The following is a 15,740-nucleotide window of genomic DNA, read 5'->3' on the forward strand; positions in this document are numbered from 1 at the left end:
GATTCAAGCTACTAGTGGATAAAAAGTAACAGCATTCAGCAGGCATCTTCTTTGTCTTCCTCAACCAACATTCTTAATAAATAATTGTACTGGTATAGTTTGGCTAATGAAACACAGTACTTTTTCCTTCCCTAAAAGTATTTCTCTCTGAAATTTTCCTGAGTTGCAGAATTCTTACTTAAGAAGTAACTCACTTGAACATGAAGTAAAGAACTGGAATTTAGTAAAGTTGTATTTCAGATTAAGTTCCTGAGGATACAAGGTTGCTTTCAGTCTTTGTACGGTTGCTTTTCAGTCTTTGGTATCTGTTATGGTGAGGGAAATTACTACCTTGCTGGTAATTGTTGGCAGTTCTGCTATTGGTAGCACAGTCCTGGTAGTGCAGCAACACTCTTTAGAGGAGGAATACGAGAGCTACCAGGCAGTGCCATTTACTGCTTGCTTGGATGGTGGAGTGCTAGTGAATACCTGCCATGAACAGTAGATGACTGCTGACCCATTATTTCCCTGAAAACAGCTGCCCGTGCACGGGTGCAGCTCTTTTTCTTCTAGATGAGACACAATGTTAGGTTTATGCTTAGTCCATACAGGGCTGCTACAAGGATTTCCTCTTCCTTTTCTTGCAGCATTTACTTGTTGGTATGTAGAGTTCAAAGAAGCCTTTTCTTCCAACGGCTACAGCACTGATCTTCTGTTTCCCTTCTGCAAGGGAATCTGAAATGCAAAGGCCAAATATGTGTACTTGCCTAGAAATAATGTGCTGAGTTTGTAACTACTGGGGAAAATAATTTGGCACATAGTTATTTCCATGTACCTCCCTAGCACCAAGAACAATTAGGCACCAGCTGAAGACAGTGACTGCCAAAAGCACATTTGGATGAGGTGGGTGTTTCTGGGTGGTACAGTCATGCGTTAACAAGTGTGACTGCATCACTGAAACAAAACTATATTTGTATCCCCAAGCCCTTTGTAGGAACATGTCATCCTTGAGAGGAAAGGACACCAATAAAGCATCTGGCAGGGAGGAAAGGCAAAGAAATGAGTAAAGGATAATGAGGTGTATTTAACTGCTTGCTGATAGCAAAAGCCATCCACCTGAAATGGTTGTAGTGTTCACAGCTGCTTCAGAAATCGTGTGTGAAAGCTGAAGAGGAAGCAGGTCAGCTACTCCAAATCCAGTTTTCTGGGTGTTAGAAGAAATCTAAACTGGTGGACAGATGAGTGGGATTGAACAGGAACAGGGAGGGCAGCTGCGTCAGGGGTAGGGATCCAGAAAGTTTTGTGCAAACCCTAGAGGAGATGTAAACCCTTTCCCCACGATACACACACAGAATCTTCTAGACAGATAGGACTTTTTTGTTGTTTTGTTTTGTTTTGTTTTTTCTTTCTATTTGCTGAGACTGAACTCTCACAGGGCACAGAGCTACTTGAAAAAAAATCTCTGGTACATAAAATCTTGGTTTGTTTTGCTCCTTGAATCCAGTGCTAAGCTCCAGTGGATGCCTGTGTACCTCATGTGAAGAGGAAAGCAACATCCCACAGAAATCTTTTACCTTTATGCGTTTTGAAAGAGGAACTCACACTTTTGCTTACCCATGCATGGATAAATGATAGACATTAAAAGATGCTGTGTGGAGTTGTGTGATAAAGTGTTTGCCACAGTGGATTATGTTAGAGAACGAGTGATGAGTTGCAGTCAGACAGCAAGAAATGATGGTCCACAAGCCGCAAGTGCTTTTAATAAGATAACTACCCACCAGTTTGCTTAGGTTTCTTGTAATCACATCTTCCACCATTGGGATGTTGAAGGATGAGCAGATACAGCTCAGTTAAAATGATACAAGATAAACCACCCTGTGTCTTGAGAAATGTTTAGCAGCTTAATTAGATTCAGAGTATAATACTGTTAACAATGCATAAATGACAGCTATTTTCTGTTTATCTACATATTGTTCAATTCTTTGAGCATTATCCATTATTATTTAAATATGAGTACTTTAATTATCTTTTCTCCTCAAAATCAACACCTATTTTTTAATCCAATTTGATTTCACAAGATATTGTCAAACTTCTTATGTGTAAGAGGATAAACAATATAATCTATCCTCCAGCAGTCATAAAGGGAGGATCAGGGGAGGGGAGGTCCTGCCCCTAGATATTCAGTGTTACAACTCAGTACTCAGGAAACAAAATTGAGCTCTCCAATCTTAAATGTTTTGGTGGGTTTTTTTCTTTGCTACTAATCCTTTTAGAAAGCTGAATCCCGTGGCTCTTTCTGGAGACAGTAGAGCACAGCTGATGTGTAAAGCAGTTTTATTCTTTCAGCATAATGCAGCCATTGCCAAGGTCACGAGGGCTGCAAGAGGCTGTGCTCTGACTGCAGTGGTAGTAAAGCGTGCTAGCTTGCAGCGTGTGTGAGCCAAATTCCATTCTGTCACATCCTAGTTTCTTCAAAATTTAGCTGTGCTACTGCAGTGCTAGAGCTACACAGCACGACAAGTGAGCTTTCCATTAGATTCCTGGCTGTATTAGAATCAACAGTAAAGCAAATGCACTGTTTCTAGCACTTCTGAATAGCATCTCATTTGGACCTTGATGTGAAGGCTTAATATAGTAAGTTGCAAGTGACTGAAACAAATTAGTTCTATGTCTTAGGTTTCAAACCTTGTCAGCTTGCAAGAAACACCTCTGACAGCTGTTGTGTCATCTGGTGGCTAGTGGGCAGAATGCCAAAATTATTAAACTCCAAGGTTTGTAATATAGGGGAGAGGGAGGGGAAGAGAGAAACAGCAGTGATGCGTTTTCGTGTCTAATGCAAACTACTGAAAGCCTCTTGGAAGAACAACTGCAAAGACTGGTGAAATCATTCCCAAACTAAGAGTGTGCACAGTGGTCTCATGTCTCAGCTTCTTGGCTATGTCTTTAAGGTATTGGCTCATGTGCCAAATCAGAATGCCTTTGCAGGAGACTTCTGCTGCTGATAGTGGGGTTTGTAGTTCCTTAAGGAGCATCAAATCCCTGTTCCTCCTAGGCAGCATTGCATGGCTGCCAGTGAATTCAGCGTGGGGTCTTAGCGACACAGCCTGAATCTGTTTGTCCTGAAAAGTGGAAAAGCTGTGTCTGGGTTCTGGTGTGTCTCTTAGTGTCTCCTTTGCATTCAGGAGTAAATGCCCACTGCTCTGTTTGTATCCTTAGCTGCTGGCAAACTTGCACTGCTGGTTTTGAGGCAAGGGCTGTTCTTACACTCATTAGCACTGTGGCTTGGCATCTAGAGTGCGTAAATCAAGATTGGCCAAGGAGCCATCTTTGAGGCCTTAGAAGGCAGCCCACAGAGGGCTTTGTTCATTTTTATCTTTGACTGAACCAGCGGGCCGGGGCTGGCTGGAATGCCTACAAGGTCCTTTTAGCTCTGCTGGGACTGGGGACGTGGACTAGATGTAGTGGGGGAAAGAGGTGTTTAGAGGTGGAGGGGTTTAGTGAGTATCCCACAGGATCCTGCTGGATGCTCGGGTGTGCACTGCATAGAGGTCACTTGCCCTGCTGTTGCTGGAGAAGCTGCTGTACAGCCGTTTCCAGAGACCCATGCTGCCAGCACTGTGGTCAGTCTCTGCTTTCTCGCATGCTTGGCAAGAGGCTACACAGCCCTAGTGCTTGAGACAGTTGACAAAAGACTCAGAAGATATCAGGCTTCTAGGGGGATAGGGCTGAACATGCTGTGCTGGAGCTGTCGGCCCTAGTTCTTCATTAGGTGTCCCTCAACCCAACCTCACCAAGATGCCCACCATCAGCAGTGCTTGGGGGGCCAATGCACACGCTGTCTTTGGCTGGCTGGGTTTAATGCTGAAAGTCACAGGGGCTGTGCCAGGTGTGTGAGGTAGGGATGAGGGTATAAAGAAAGGAGTGTCTCCTGCTCCTCTCTTCTAACACCTCCATAAGGAGGACAAGTTGCTCTTTATGAGCTCACCCTCCCTAGTCCCTGAAGTGGTGCCTTGGAGCATCAGGCACTGTGTGTACCCAGCTCGCTGGGGGTGTCACAAATACCTGGCAGTCTCCCTTGGGGCTATGCCCATGCCAGTTGTGGGTGTGCAGTGGCAGAGGGCTCCCAGCACCAGTTCGCTATGAAACTGGTAATCCATGAAAGCGTCTTACCTGCTGCTGGGGTGCTGCGAGGGCATAACACAGGGGCATCCTTTGTCTATGGGAGAAGGCAGAGCTGCAAGCTGTGCTCAGCTTATCAACATAGGGTGATGCTTGATATGTTTAAAGCTAATACTGTTTGGTGGAAATGGCTTGGCTATATTTTGCAGGCCTGTGCCAAACTAGTAAGATCGTATCTTAATTTCAAGGTGTATTTTCTATCATCTTTTTTGCAATTAGGGTTTAAAACCTATGTGTTGTTTTTCTTAAAATTTAATTGATGACCAAGGGTTGCCTTTTGTATAAGTTTTTGTTTCTTTATCTACTTCAAGTGTATACTTCTTTTATATTCATGGTAATACCTTATGCTTTAAGCTAGGCAGCTCAGCAAATCCCAGCTGGATCAGAGCCACAATGTGCTACCTCTTTTTCCAGAGCAAAACTAATCCTAGATGATCCATCTCTCTAAATCTCGGGCAATTTATGCTCCCAGTACTACTAATACAAAAGAAGTTGTAATGTAAATGCAGGGTCTTAGTGCTTTTCCTTAAATACAACAAATGTCATTTCAGTAATACAAATTGATACAGGTTAAAAAACAATGAGTATGTTCTCCTTATACGAACAAAAGCTCTCAAAGTTACTGCCTACACCGCACAAGCTTCTGGAAGGCTTTCTTGAAGTCTTCATTAAAGATTGTGTAGATTAGAGGGTTAATAAGGGAATTTATATATCCCAGCCATGCTAGGAAATTAGACATGTCTTCTGAAATATGACATCTTTCACAGGTATTAACAACGACTTCTTTTACAAAAAAAGGGAGCCAGCAGATCACAAATGCCCCCAAGATCAAACCCAGCGTAGTTGCTGCCTTTCGCTCTCTTGTGCTAGAGATTCTCTGTTTTTTCCAGGATTTCTCGTGCTTAGATTCAGACCTGGGGCTTCGTAGAGTGATATTGATTTTATCACAGTCCACCAGGGGATCTGATGTCTTCTCTGCGGGGCTCGACATCGAGGCAGATTTGGTGCTTCTTTCACCTGTGTCCAAAAGGACTTGGCCATTTACCTCCTCCCTTACGATCCGGCTGATGCTTCTTCTGTGAAATGTCTTTGCTGCCTTGTATATCTTGTAATAAAGGATCAGAATCAACGCCAGTGGGATATAAAAGGCGCCAAATGTAGAGTAAATGGTGGAAACAATGTGGTCGTGCTTGATGATGCATTCGTCATCCTGGCTGGTTGTCTGGTGCCGCCAAAACAAAGGTGGCATGGAGATAAAAATGGAGATGATCCATACCACAGCAATCATGATGCCAGCATGCTTAGGTGTCCTTTTCCGTGCATATTCCACAGCATCCGTGATTGCTCTGTACCGGTCCAAAGCGATGGCAGAGAGATGCAAGATGGAACATGTGCAGCATGTAATGTCCACGCTTAGCCAAATGTCACACACCACTTGCCCCATGATCCAGGTCTCCTTGACAATGTAGACAATACTGAAGGGCATCACTAGGACTGCCACAAGGAAATCAGTTACTGCAAGAGAGCAGATGAGATAGTTGGCAGGGTGGTGGAGCTTTCTTGTCACAATTATTGCAGTCATCACGAGAGAATTGATGGCTGTTGTCATTAGTGCAAGCACAGACAGGGTAATGGAAATGAGAATCTTGGATGTCACCCATTTGAATAGTTCTTCTGATGTACCATTTTGTTCAGTTGAGTTGATTAAATCCATGATCCCTGTTAATAGTGATCTTCACCAGTAGCGGTTACCTGTTGGAAAAGTAAAAACATTCAGAAAGTGCATCCATAGTCTCGAGGAAGTCTTGATTTTTGTCATCTTAAAAGACTATTGGCCCCTAAACTTGCAAGAACCTAAGATTTATCATTAGAAATTATTCTGGGTCCAGACAGATTTTCCTGGCTAGCAGTATGTGGGTTATCATGCCTCCAGAATAGGGGCCTCCTCTTTCTCCTTGGTGATGCGAAGGGTATGTTTGCATGGCAGGTGAGAGGAGTGTGCCACGGCACCTGGGATGGCTCTGCCCTGCAGGCTGCTGTGCGTTGCTCCACAGGGGAACCAGCCTTGTTCCTTGAGCAGGGCAGGGGCATCAGTGCAGTCCCTGGGGTGCAGAGCCAGGCCTCCTGCTAAATGCTTACTCTGAATGGATTGTAGTGGAGTCTGGAAACTGGTTAAATGTGGAAAATTTCATCCTTAAGTAAGTACTAACGCTGCTTTTAGGATAGCAATGTCTATCCCACTAAGCAATGTAATGACTGCTGAAGACTTTAATCAACAGGAAGCAGGAATAATGATTCTTTTCTCTATATAAACTGCTTTTCCCCAATCAGTATTTGAATTCTTCCTTTGTATAGGGAAACATGGGCTTTGTAAACTTGGATATAGTTCTCAAGAGAGAAGAGAAATGTGAAATATTGCAATACAAACAAGAGTAGTAACAATTGCATGTTGAAAGTTTCATTTCATAGCTTCCTTTTACACAACTCTAAAATTAAACAGCTGAATATATTATAAAACTTAAAATTGTTGACTTATTTTCCAACAGAAACATTATACATAATTAGAGTCTTGAGAACATTATTACTTTTCCTCAAGTTTTGCTATTCTGTGGTTGCTGCCAAAGACACTGCAGGAAACTTCAGTGCTAGTTGTCCTGCTAATGACTCTACAGAAACTGCAAAACTCCTCTTGCAGCTCTTCAGGAAGCAAAAAGCAGGGAAATACCAATGAAATACATTCTGGGTTATGTTCATAGAATCATAGAATCATAGAATCTTAGGGGCTGGAAGGGACCTCGAGAGATCATCTAGTCCAACCCCCCTGCCAGAGCAGGGTCACCTAGAGTACATCACACAGGAACTCATCCAGGTGGGTTTTGAATGTCTCCAGTGAGGGAGACCCCACAACCTCCCTGGGCAGTCTATTCCAGTGCTCTGTCACTCTCACAGTAAAAAAATTTTTTCGGATATTCACCTTGAACCTCCTATGCTCCAATTTACACCCATTACCCCTTGTCCTATCACTGGTCATCACTGAGAAAAGCCTATCTCCGTCCCCCTGACACTCACCCCTTACATATTTGTAAACATTGATGAGGTCACCCCTCAGTCTCCTTTTCTCCAAGCTAAAGAGACCCAGCTCCCTCAGCCTTTCCTCATAAGGGAGATGTTCCACTCCCTTAATCATCTTTGTAGCTTTGTTCAGAGGATGTGCACAGTACTTTCTGATCAAGGAGGGTTTCTGAGCGCTGACATATGTGTTTCTAGGTTTTTAGACTGCAGTTTGTAACTCACGGTTACGAGGATCAGATTTCATCCTCTTGCAAGTTTTGGCGTGCAATGTCTTCTGTGTGCAAGATCTACCAAATGCAGTGGGGTTTTCTCTGATAACTTTTGGAGTGTAGGGAGGGGATTGCACTTGTGTTGCATTGATGCCACTTGTAGGGAGATGTGAAATAAGTGAGTTTTTTTCTTAGGAAAAACAGGACTCATTAACATAACTAAAACTTTTTGGTATTATGCTGGAGTGGCTTAAAAGTAATCTCATATACTGTATATAACCTTGGACCCAGCTCACTAATTTGGTTTGATATTCTAACCTGGTCAATGCTTTATCTGCTATGGACTGACTCAAAAAGGTTTTTAGCTTTGCTTGACCACCATTTAATTGTATGGAAGAACAAGAAAAAGAAATGTATTTTACATTGTGATATTTACAACTGGTGAGCAAAATCTTGTCTTGTACATGAGCTGATTACAGCATGCACATGCTCTTTCTGTGTTTGTCTCTCTGAACTTGAAATATACTTCTCATGCATAAAAATAGATCTTTCATCATGTCAGTATCACCTTAAAACCTTCTGAATACACAGTAATTGCAAGTTTGCAGATATTTTTGTCTATGGTTAGCTGCCTTCCAGAGAAGGAAATGACATATACAGTATTTTCTGGTGAATGTTCAACATCTGCCAAATCTTCATTTTTGAGATTGTATAACTATATAGGGGGAAAAAAAAAAAAAAAGGTTTATTTGGAATAACTAAGACTTCCGTTGATATCCAGGTGTTTGTATTTTAGAACAGCTACTCATTATGGTTTATTAACTTATAAATTTCTTACTCTTTGGATATTAGTCCTTAATTGCAAAGTAAGCATAAAGCAATTTAGACATAATGAAAGCTGATTAATAGCTTTTGAAAGATTATTCAGTTTGAGACCATGGAGTAAGGAAGATAGCACAGGTGGGTTCACAAAACTAGTGTGTAGGAATAAGTTGGTTTCCTTGGGGCTGTAGTGATTTGGAGGCTCTTTATAAGAAGCACAGTGGCAGAAATGTGCAGACTTGCCATGTGCACTGGTTATACTTGTCTGTTTGGTTTTAAGATCAGGTTATACACTCAGATTTTATTCATGCTGTTAGCATGGAAACACCACTCTATTGAAGAGTACCACCCCAAGTTTTTAATGTACTACAATTAGATAGATAATTGTGCTGGGGTCTCTTGTTTATGGGGCATAACCTGTCCTTTAATGGTAGCTATCTGGACATACCACCCTCCTGTTCCTACATAGAGTGTTAAGACCCTCTGCTGGACCCTCACGGTCCCGGTAGCAGGTGTCCAGTGTGGTCCCTGCAGCATGCTGTGCAGAGCAAAGAGTGTGGCTCCATCCAAGTGAGACAGCAGTAAGGTGACAAGATCTGGCCTCCAAGGTAGGTGGCTCCCTTTGAGCTTACAGAGCCATTGTTTTCTAAATAAGTGGAGTTGAAATGCTGGCAGTGTTTAAGGACTGCTACTTCTCTCTATTTTGATCAATTCCAAGATGAACTAATTCTGGATTTTCTTTTGCTAAGCTGAAAGCAGTTCAGTCAGTGGTCATCACTGGCTTCTGTCCTCAGCAAGCAACCGAATAACTTTCAGAAGAATGAAGGATGATCCTGTAAATGATACACTGGATTAGGATGCAGGAGAGCTGGCTTCTGTCCCTCTGCTGTAGGCTTTCCTTGTCAGTTTTTGAGCAAATCCATTAAAGTGCTTCTGTTCATTCCTTGAAAAACAGATAGAGGAGTACTTCCCTGCTACCCTACTTTGTGTATTTGTATTGCCTTCTCTTAGTAGCATGAATCATCTCTTGTATGCATTTAGTGCAGGAAAGATCTAATCTCAGGTGATACCCCTGAGTGCTGTGGGTGTATTGGTGTAACTACACACTATTTTCAGCTTGGACTTCGTTGTTTTCCCTGTGTGAGTCTACCAAGCTTTTGCCTCAGAGCAGGCACAGCTTCTCTGCCTATAGTGTGGGCATCTTCTTACGGCCACATATCTGACACAAGACTTCAAAAGGAAGCATGGAGTACTTGGAGCCCTCTTCTCTGAGAAGTGAGTTTACTTTGGTGAATGAAACTAAACTTGCAGCCATGCTGAACTGAAAAGAAATCTATATTTCAACAATTGTAGAATGGTTTCATCAGTGACATGTAACTACTGTCAAAGAAATTCTTACATTCCAGATGTTTCCAAGGCTATTTTGTGGAATTAACAACTCAGTGAGTGTCCTTCTTGAAGGGCTGAGCTGAATCTATCAGCTTATCACTAATATTTCTAATTCAACAGAAGTTGCTCTTGCTGCAGCTGGAAGTGTTGTCTTTTATTATTACCTTTTCGATAAGCAGCTGTTGGAAAAATTTGAAAGACTGGAAGTTCTGGTTCTCTGCATTGCATTGTCTTGAATTTAAGATTGGTGAAAATGATGCATTGTACTTTATGTCCATTATAGATCTTAACACAGTAAAATATTCTATAACTGCTGTTAAAATACAAGTATGGCATTTTAGTAGACCCATTAAAATGTTATCCTTTGCTGAACAAGAGTCCTGTAAGAAAAGGAAGCTGCTGTTCAACTAAGATAGCATGTTTAGTATCTTGGATACACGAACATTACTTTTTTTGAGGAATTAGCCACTTCTATAAATCTTTTTTGCCTTCCCTCCCAGATAGGTACCAGAATGTAAGTACTTCATTGTCTGTGAAAGCACATATATCATCCTACTGATCTTGCTTAGAAGGCACAGGGGAAAATGTCTGTGCAGCATTATCACAAAATACTAGTTTGTCTAGTGACCACTCAAAGGGAGTGTTGTTGGTGCTCCTCAGTTTTGCAGCAGCATATGTATATGTTATTGAGCCCCTAATCACCCATTTACCTTTGAGATTTACAGGGTAGTAATAAAATTGTTCTTGTTCAGTAGCACTAGTCTGTCCATCTAGATTTGGAAAACAGCACTCCTCTGCCTTTGAGTAAACCTGGAAAATAATGAGACACCAGATGCTGAAGAAACACAGCTGGGAATGCGTCTGGGAAAGACATTATGTTCCTACTTTTTAGGATCCTGAATTTAGGCGGATTTTTGGTCCTGGTTCATCTCATATTGCTTTAAGCACTGGCAGCAAGAAAACTTGCTGATTAGAGCTTCAGTACTGCTTTTGAATACAAGTTCTGTGACTGTACTGGAGGTGTGTTTGATTGCTTTTTTTGCATGTGGGCTCCTTAGCAAAATGTATCTTTAATTTAAACACAGTACTCAGAAAGCAAATGGGCAAATGATTGAATGAAGGATATTTAAATTGCTACAGACAGCAATAAGAGCCTTAGTGCATTAAGTAAATACAAAGTTGGGCCAGTGACAGAGGCAGATCCTCCCCAACTCTCTCACTCAAACAAGCTTAAGCTGGCTTTGAAATGATGGTGTGTTTCACCTGCTGATGAGATCCCTTAGCCAAACTGATCTGTATGGCCACTAGAAAGGCCAAGCTTTCTTGCTCCAGTGGAAATCGATCTTACAAATGTTTTTTTCATGATGAAGGCTCTATGCTTGAGTATAGCTATCCTGTTTTTATTATCTGTTCCTGTAAAGGCTAACCTGCCTTTTGAGGTAAGACTAAAGTAGCCATAGTAGTTTTAATTACTAACCTTCCTTGGGAAGTGAAGTTGTTTCTGAAACCAGTGTTTACAAGCTTATAAAAATCCTTCCTATTGTGATTGTGTGCTTTTAGATACCAACCGTGTGATCTACTAATGACAATTATCTTAGTAACGTTATATTGCATTAAATATGAATAGAGGAAAATAATGCTCTTTTGGATTAAACAAATCTGTTTCCAGAGGGTGAACTTCTACTGGATCTGATAGGGGATGTGTACTTAATGTTGAGCCTGAACCCTAGAGTCCCAACAGGTGAGGAAGAGGAGAGGATCATTTTAATTTGATTCTTAGTGCTCTGTCCTTAAATTCTTTCCTCCCAGTAATTCTTTCTAAGGCTCCTAAAGTCCCAGGGCATCACTTGGGATAATTGGGGTGACTGGCAGGTTTGTAAGAGGAGTTGCTTGCTAGCTGAAGGCAGTGGCTGCAAATCTGCCCCTGCTGGAATGCAAAGTAGATATCTATCAGCAGTTTGAAGTGTGAATTAGAAATCACAAGGTTGCCAAATGGCATTTCTGCATGCTCAAACTTCTTTCCCACACATCCCCCCTTGCTATATCTGCTGCTAAACTAGAAAGCTATTTCCAGTTTGTTTTTTTTTTTTTATCTATCCGTAAATATTTTTATGTGCATGTTGAAGTAATGCTTTGGATTCCCTGTTTTGGGCGGTACTCTCAGTCCACTGAACTGAGCACCTCCTGTACCTCAAATGTATGGGCATGCTGGAGGAGTAACTCAAAAGGTGTTTAGATTTTGCTGCTTGAGTCATGATTAACTGGAATTGTTTAAAATTTCCACTTGTAGAGGGTCGTAATAGACCCATTTCTAGAAGCATGGAGAACAAATACCTATAAAATCATAGATAAATCAATTGGACGAATATAACTGAAGGTAATACAGAATTTTTCATCCCAAGCACTCCCTTAGGAGAAGCATGGGTAAACAGGCTTTGCAGCATGCCATGACTATCAATATAAAACATGAAGGAAACAAATCTGAGTCCTGGAGAAGACATGCCTCCATCTCAGAGATGTGCAAATCCATTTATTGCCTGAGCACAGGGGCTCTGATTTCTTACAGAATGTTAAAGAAAAATCCATTTCTGTGCCTTGAATGCAAGGCACAGAAGTTGCATAGTAAACCTTCATTTGATGCTTTTCTTAGCCACGTTTCCAGTCTAACAATCTCTATGTTGGCACAATGATGCACTGCAGTATATTTTGTGTTAGGCACAACAAAGATGATGGTTGCTTTAATTTTTTTGATGGCTCTTTAAACTCTTTCAGCCAACAGAAATAATCCCAAATGGCTAAAATGATGAAGTTTGACAGGCTTAGCACTGAAAGTTACCACCTTGTATGTCTGCTCTGTCGTGTTACTGCTCCTGGAGCAAAATCAACAGGAGGGAAATATGACTTCCATTGAAGCAGCTGAGATGCAAAGTGATGGCTTGCTCAAGCTGCCAAAGAAGGTGACCTTGCCACGTATCACTGGGTGCTGACAAGAGAGACACAAGCACTAACTCCATCAGGATCAGAACGAAGGCAGAAATCTCTGGCAAGAGGGCAGAGTGAAGCCCTAAAATAGCTCCTGTCCTCCTCTCCCTGGTATAATTAACGCACCTTCATGTTTTCTATTGAGGCTGTATAAATTGCAGCGTGCTGGTTATGAGTCCTTTGACACATCTCCCTCCAGAAGGCTTTGGTCTGTGATTCATTACTTCATGAGCATTACCAAGTGCTCTGTGTTTTCCAGTCTGCAAAACACCAGACTCTTCTAGCCCACATTTGACAACCTCCCATAAAGGGGATTCCTGACCCTCTGTCACAGAGGGGGCAGCTCCTTGCCTCCTACCTTTCAAAGGTGTCACTGCAGTTTGGGTTAGCCTATGATGCACTCCTTGGTTCCCTTGCTGTGTTTTCTATTTGCATCTGTTGGACTGCAGTTGTTCTATGCTGCTTGTCAAGCCTGCCTGGAGGATACCTCCCCTGCTTATTGTTATCATATCTATAGCAACTGCTGCATTTGCTTACATGGAAGAATGATGTTCAGAAAATAATTATGCATTCCTTGCTGATTTTTTCCCTAGTGTTGAAGTTGAGGTCTTGATGTGTTTCATTGCCTTGTTTTGGTTTTGTTGTTGTGTTTTGTTGTTGTTGTTGGTTTTTTTCTTTCAGAAAATTAGTTGCTCATCTCTGTTTGCTTTTTATTTCATGTCCCTCTACCATCTGTTTTAATTTAGCTGAGGGGGAGGGGAAGATGCAAGCCAGCTTCCCAGCCAGTTCTCCGGGAGGGGGGAAGGGTGAACAGCAAGAACATAGGGTCCACAGGGTGACAGACTTGCTTATATAAAACAGTAAATATGCCTCCAAAATGCAGCTGCAGTGCTTGGGTAACTGGACAGTGAACCTGTTATTAATTTGATCATTTTGACTGGAGAAAGGGAAAATATCTGGCCCATATTCATAATTCTCCAGAGGAGATGGCAGTGATTTATTTTTATAATTCAGTAGATGAGAGGATTCAGGCTCCTCTCCTGTTTGAGGCTGCTCTGAATCCCTTGTGGTCTGGATAGTTGTCCCTTATACTGCTTATGGTGTGGAAGCGCCCCAGAGAAACTGGTCCTGGACAGTAGTGCTCATGGGAGCTGCTTCCTGCCCTCTCTTTGCTACTGATGTTCTGAGCGGTGTAAGTTGAAGATCTGTGAGAAACAAAGAAATGTCTGGACACCCCATCTGCCTGTGTGAGCTCTCCCTGGAACAAAACATTACCTTTATCATGGCAACTATTCTATAGAGACAGACGGAGTCCCATGTAGCTGTATGGTCAACACCGTAAGATGGTTGTGTCTCCTTGGATGGGCGGTTGCCATCAGAAGTTGGAACACCTCTATTATGAGTAGGCTGCTGACTTCCTATCCCTACCTTTGACCACCCACTCTTAATTTAGTTTGATCTAACAGCCTGAAATGTTCTATTGAACCAGAAATATTCTGTATTAGAAGATGTTTTAAAAACATATTTTTTAGTTCTTTTGAAGAAAAAGCAAACATTTTCTTTGGTTTTTTTTCAGGTTTTCCTTTGGATTGGCAGTGAATCAAAGAAGTGACTATTGAACCCATTTCTATATAATTTGTACAGCTGGTTTCATACTCTGCAAGAGGGGCATTCTTTCATGATTGTCAGCTAAAACTGTACAGCAAGGTGAAAATGCAGGATGGCTATGTTTGTGCTTCAAAGAGCTGAGTTTCAGATAAGGGCTTGAAACCTGTAGGAATTGTAAAACAGCATTGGAACAAGGAGGTTAAAAGGTAGTTTTACTTCCTTTGGATGGGAATAAAATGCAGTCTTGTTTCTCCCACTTCCCACTCATCCTTATGCTTCAGGGCCATGTGTTCTTTGCCAGCCCTTTGAAAACACATGCGTACACAGTTGTAAGTCACAAACCTTTTCCCCTTGATACACCTACCTCTGAAACTCTATTACAAGAAGGAGTGAAACTGACATTTTTTAAAGTTTTCCTTCCCTGACATTTCATAGGCATTTTGGTAGAATAGATCCTGTTTTACCTGAATTCTAAGATAATGTGGGCATCTTTTGTCTTAGACCCTTGGGAGTTTTATCAAATGTGTTTTTATTATATAACAACTGTGAAAGCTTTTATTTGACTGGAAGAAGCTAACCTTATTTACTCCTGGACAGTAACAAGCATAGCAATATTTTCATATATGTGTCTGGAAAAGATCCTATTTCAGTCTACAATATAAGAAAATATAATATCACCTAAGTCAACAGCAGGATACTTCTTTTTCTGCTGCGTGCTCACCAGGGCAGCTTTCAGGGAGAATTGGTCTCAGAGGAGTTGCAAGGGTAGAGGTGATGCATCAGTGTGCTCCTCCTCTGCAGCAGGGGGTCTGCGTGACACAAGAAAAGTACAAGTCTGTGCTTAATCATTTACAGTTTGGACAGATGACAACTCCTATGATCTTCGAACTCATCTTTGCTTAATTTTTTGAGATACACTTTTTTACAAAATAATCTTTCTGCATGCATCCCTATGTCTTTCCCTGTACTTCTTTTCACCATGTGATTTGTCTTTATTCTAGTCCTCATCAGATAATGTCATAGACTGAAGATATTTCCCTAGATCTTGTTATCCCTATATGATGGAATAGGCCTATCAGATTGCAAACTCTGTTATGGGTTTGCAGCTTTCTAATATTTTCTTTATCAGGACTAACAGAGACACTTCGGGCTGTTTCTTCTGAATAATGCACATGTAGCCCTGGCCAAGAAGTATTTTAAGCAAAACAAACAAAATAATCTTTCAAGTTGGTGGACTTAAAGGTGGGAAGAAAATTAAGAACATGAACTTTTTATCAGAAGTAGGTTATTTTCCCCCCCCAGTCTCCTTGGGAAAGATGGAGAGGAAAGGCCCTACATGCTGCCAGAAAACCAGGCAGATTTTTTTTGAAAGCTTCCATAAAGTGATGCATCTGTGGGAAAAAAATTTTTGTTGTGGAGGAATGTTTGGATTTTTTTTCTTCAGAAAGTGCTTTTCAGTCAGAGGGTGCCAGGCTGCCCTGCCCTGGTGACTTCCACCAG

The 15,740-nt window shown here is 41.6% G+C and overlaps 1 protein-coding gene across 1 annotated transcript; it reads right to left on the reverse strand.

The window, feature by feature from the left end:
* Positions 1–4,777: 4,777 nt before the first annotated feature.
* Positions 4,778–5,872, reverse strand: HTR1F (5-hydroxytryptamine (serotonin) receptor 1F, G protein-coupled). The gene has a single exon (XM_010005521.1). It carries the CDS (start codon positions 5,870–5,872, stop codon positions 4,778–4,780), a length of 1,095 nt encoding a protein of 364 aa, XP_010003823.1.
* Positions 5,873–15,740: the final 9,868 nt, after the last annotated feature.

This window comes from Chaetura pelagica, unplaced genomic scaffold (genome assembly GCF_000747805.2).
Source record: "Chaetura pelagica isolate M959 unplaced genomic scaffold, ChaPel_1.0 scaffold39, whole genome shotgun sequence".
NCBI classification, from domain to species: domain Eukaryota; kingdom Metazoa; phylum Chordata; class Aves; order Apodiformes; family Apodidae; genus Chaetura; species Chaetura pelagica.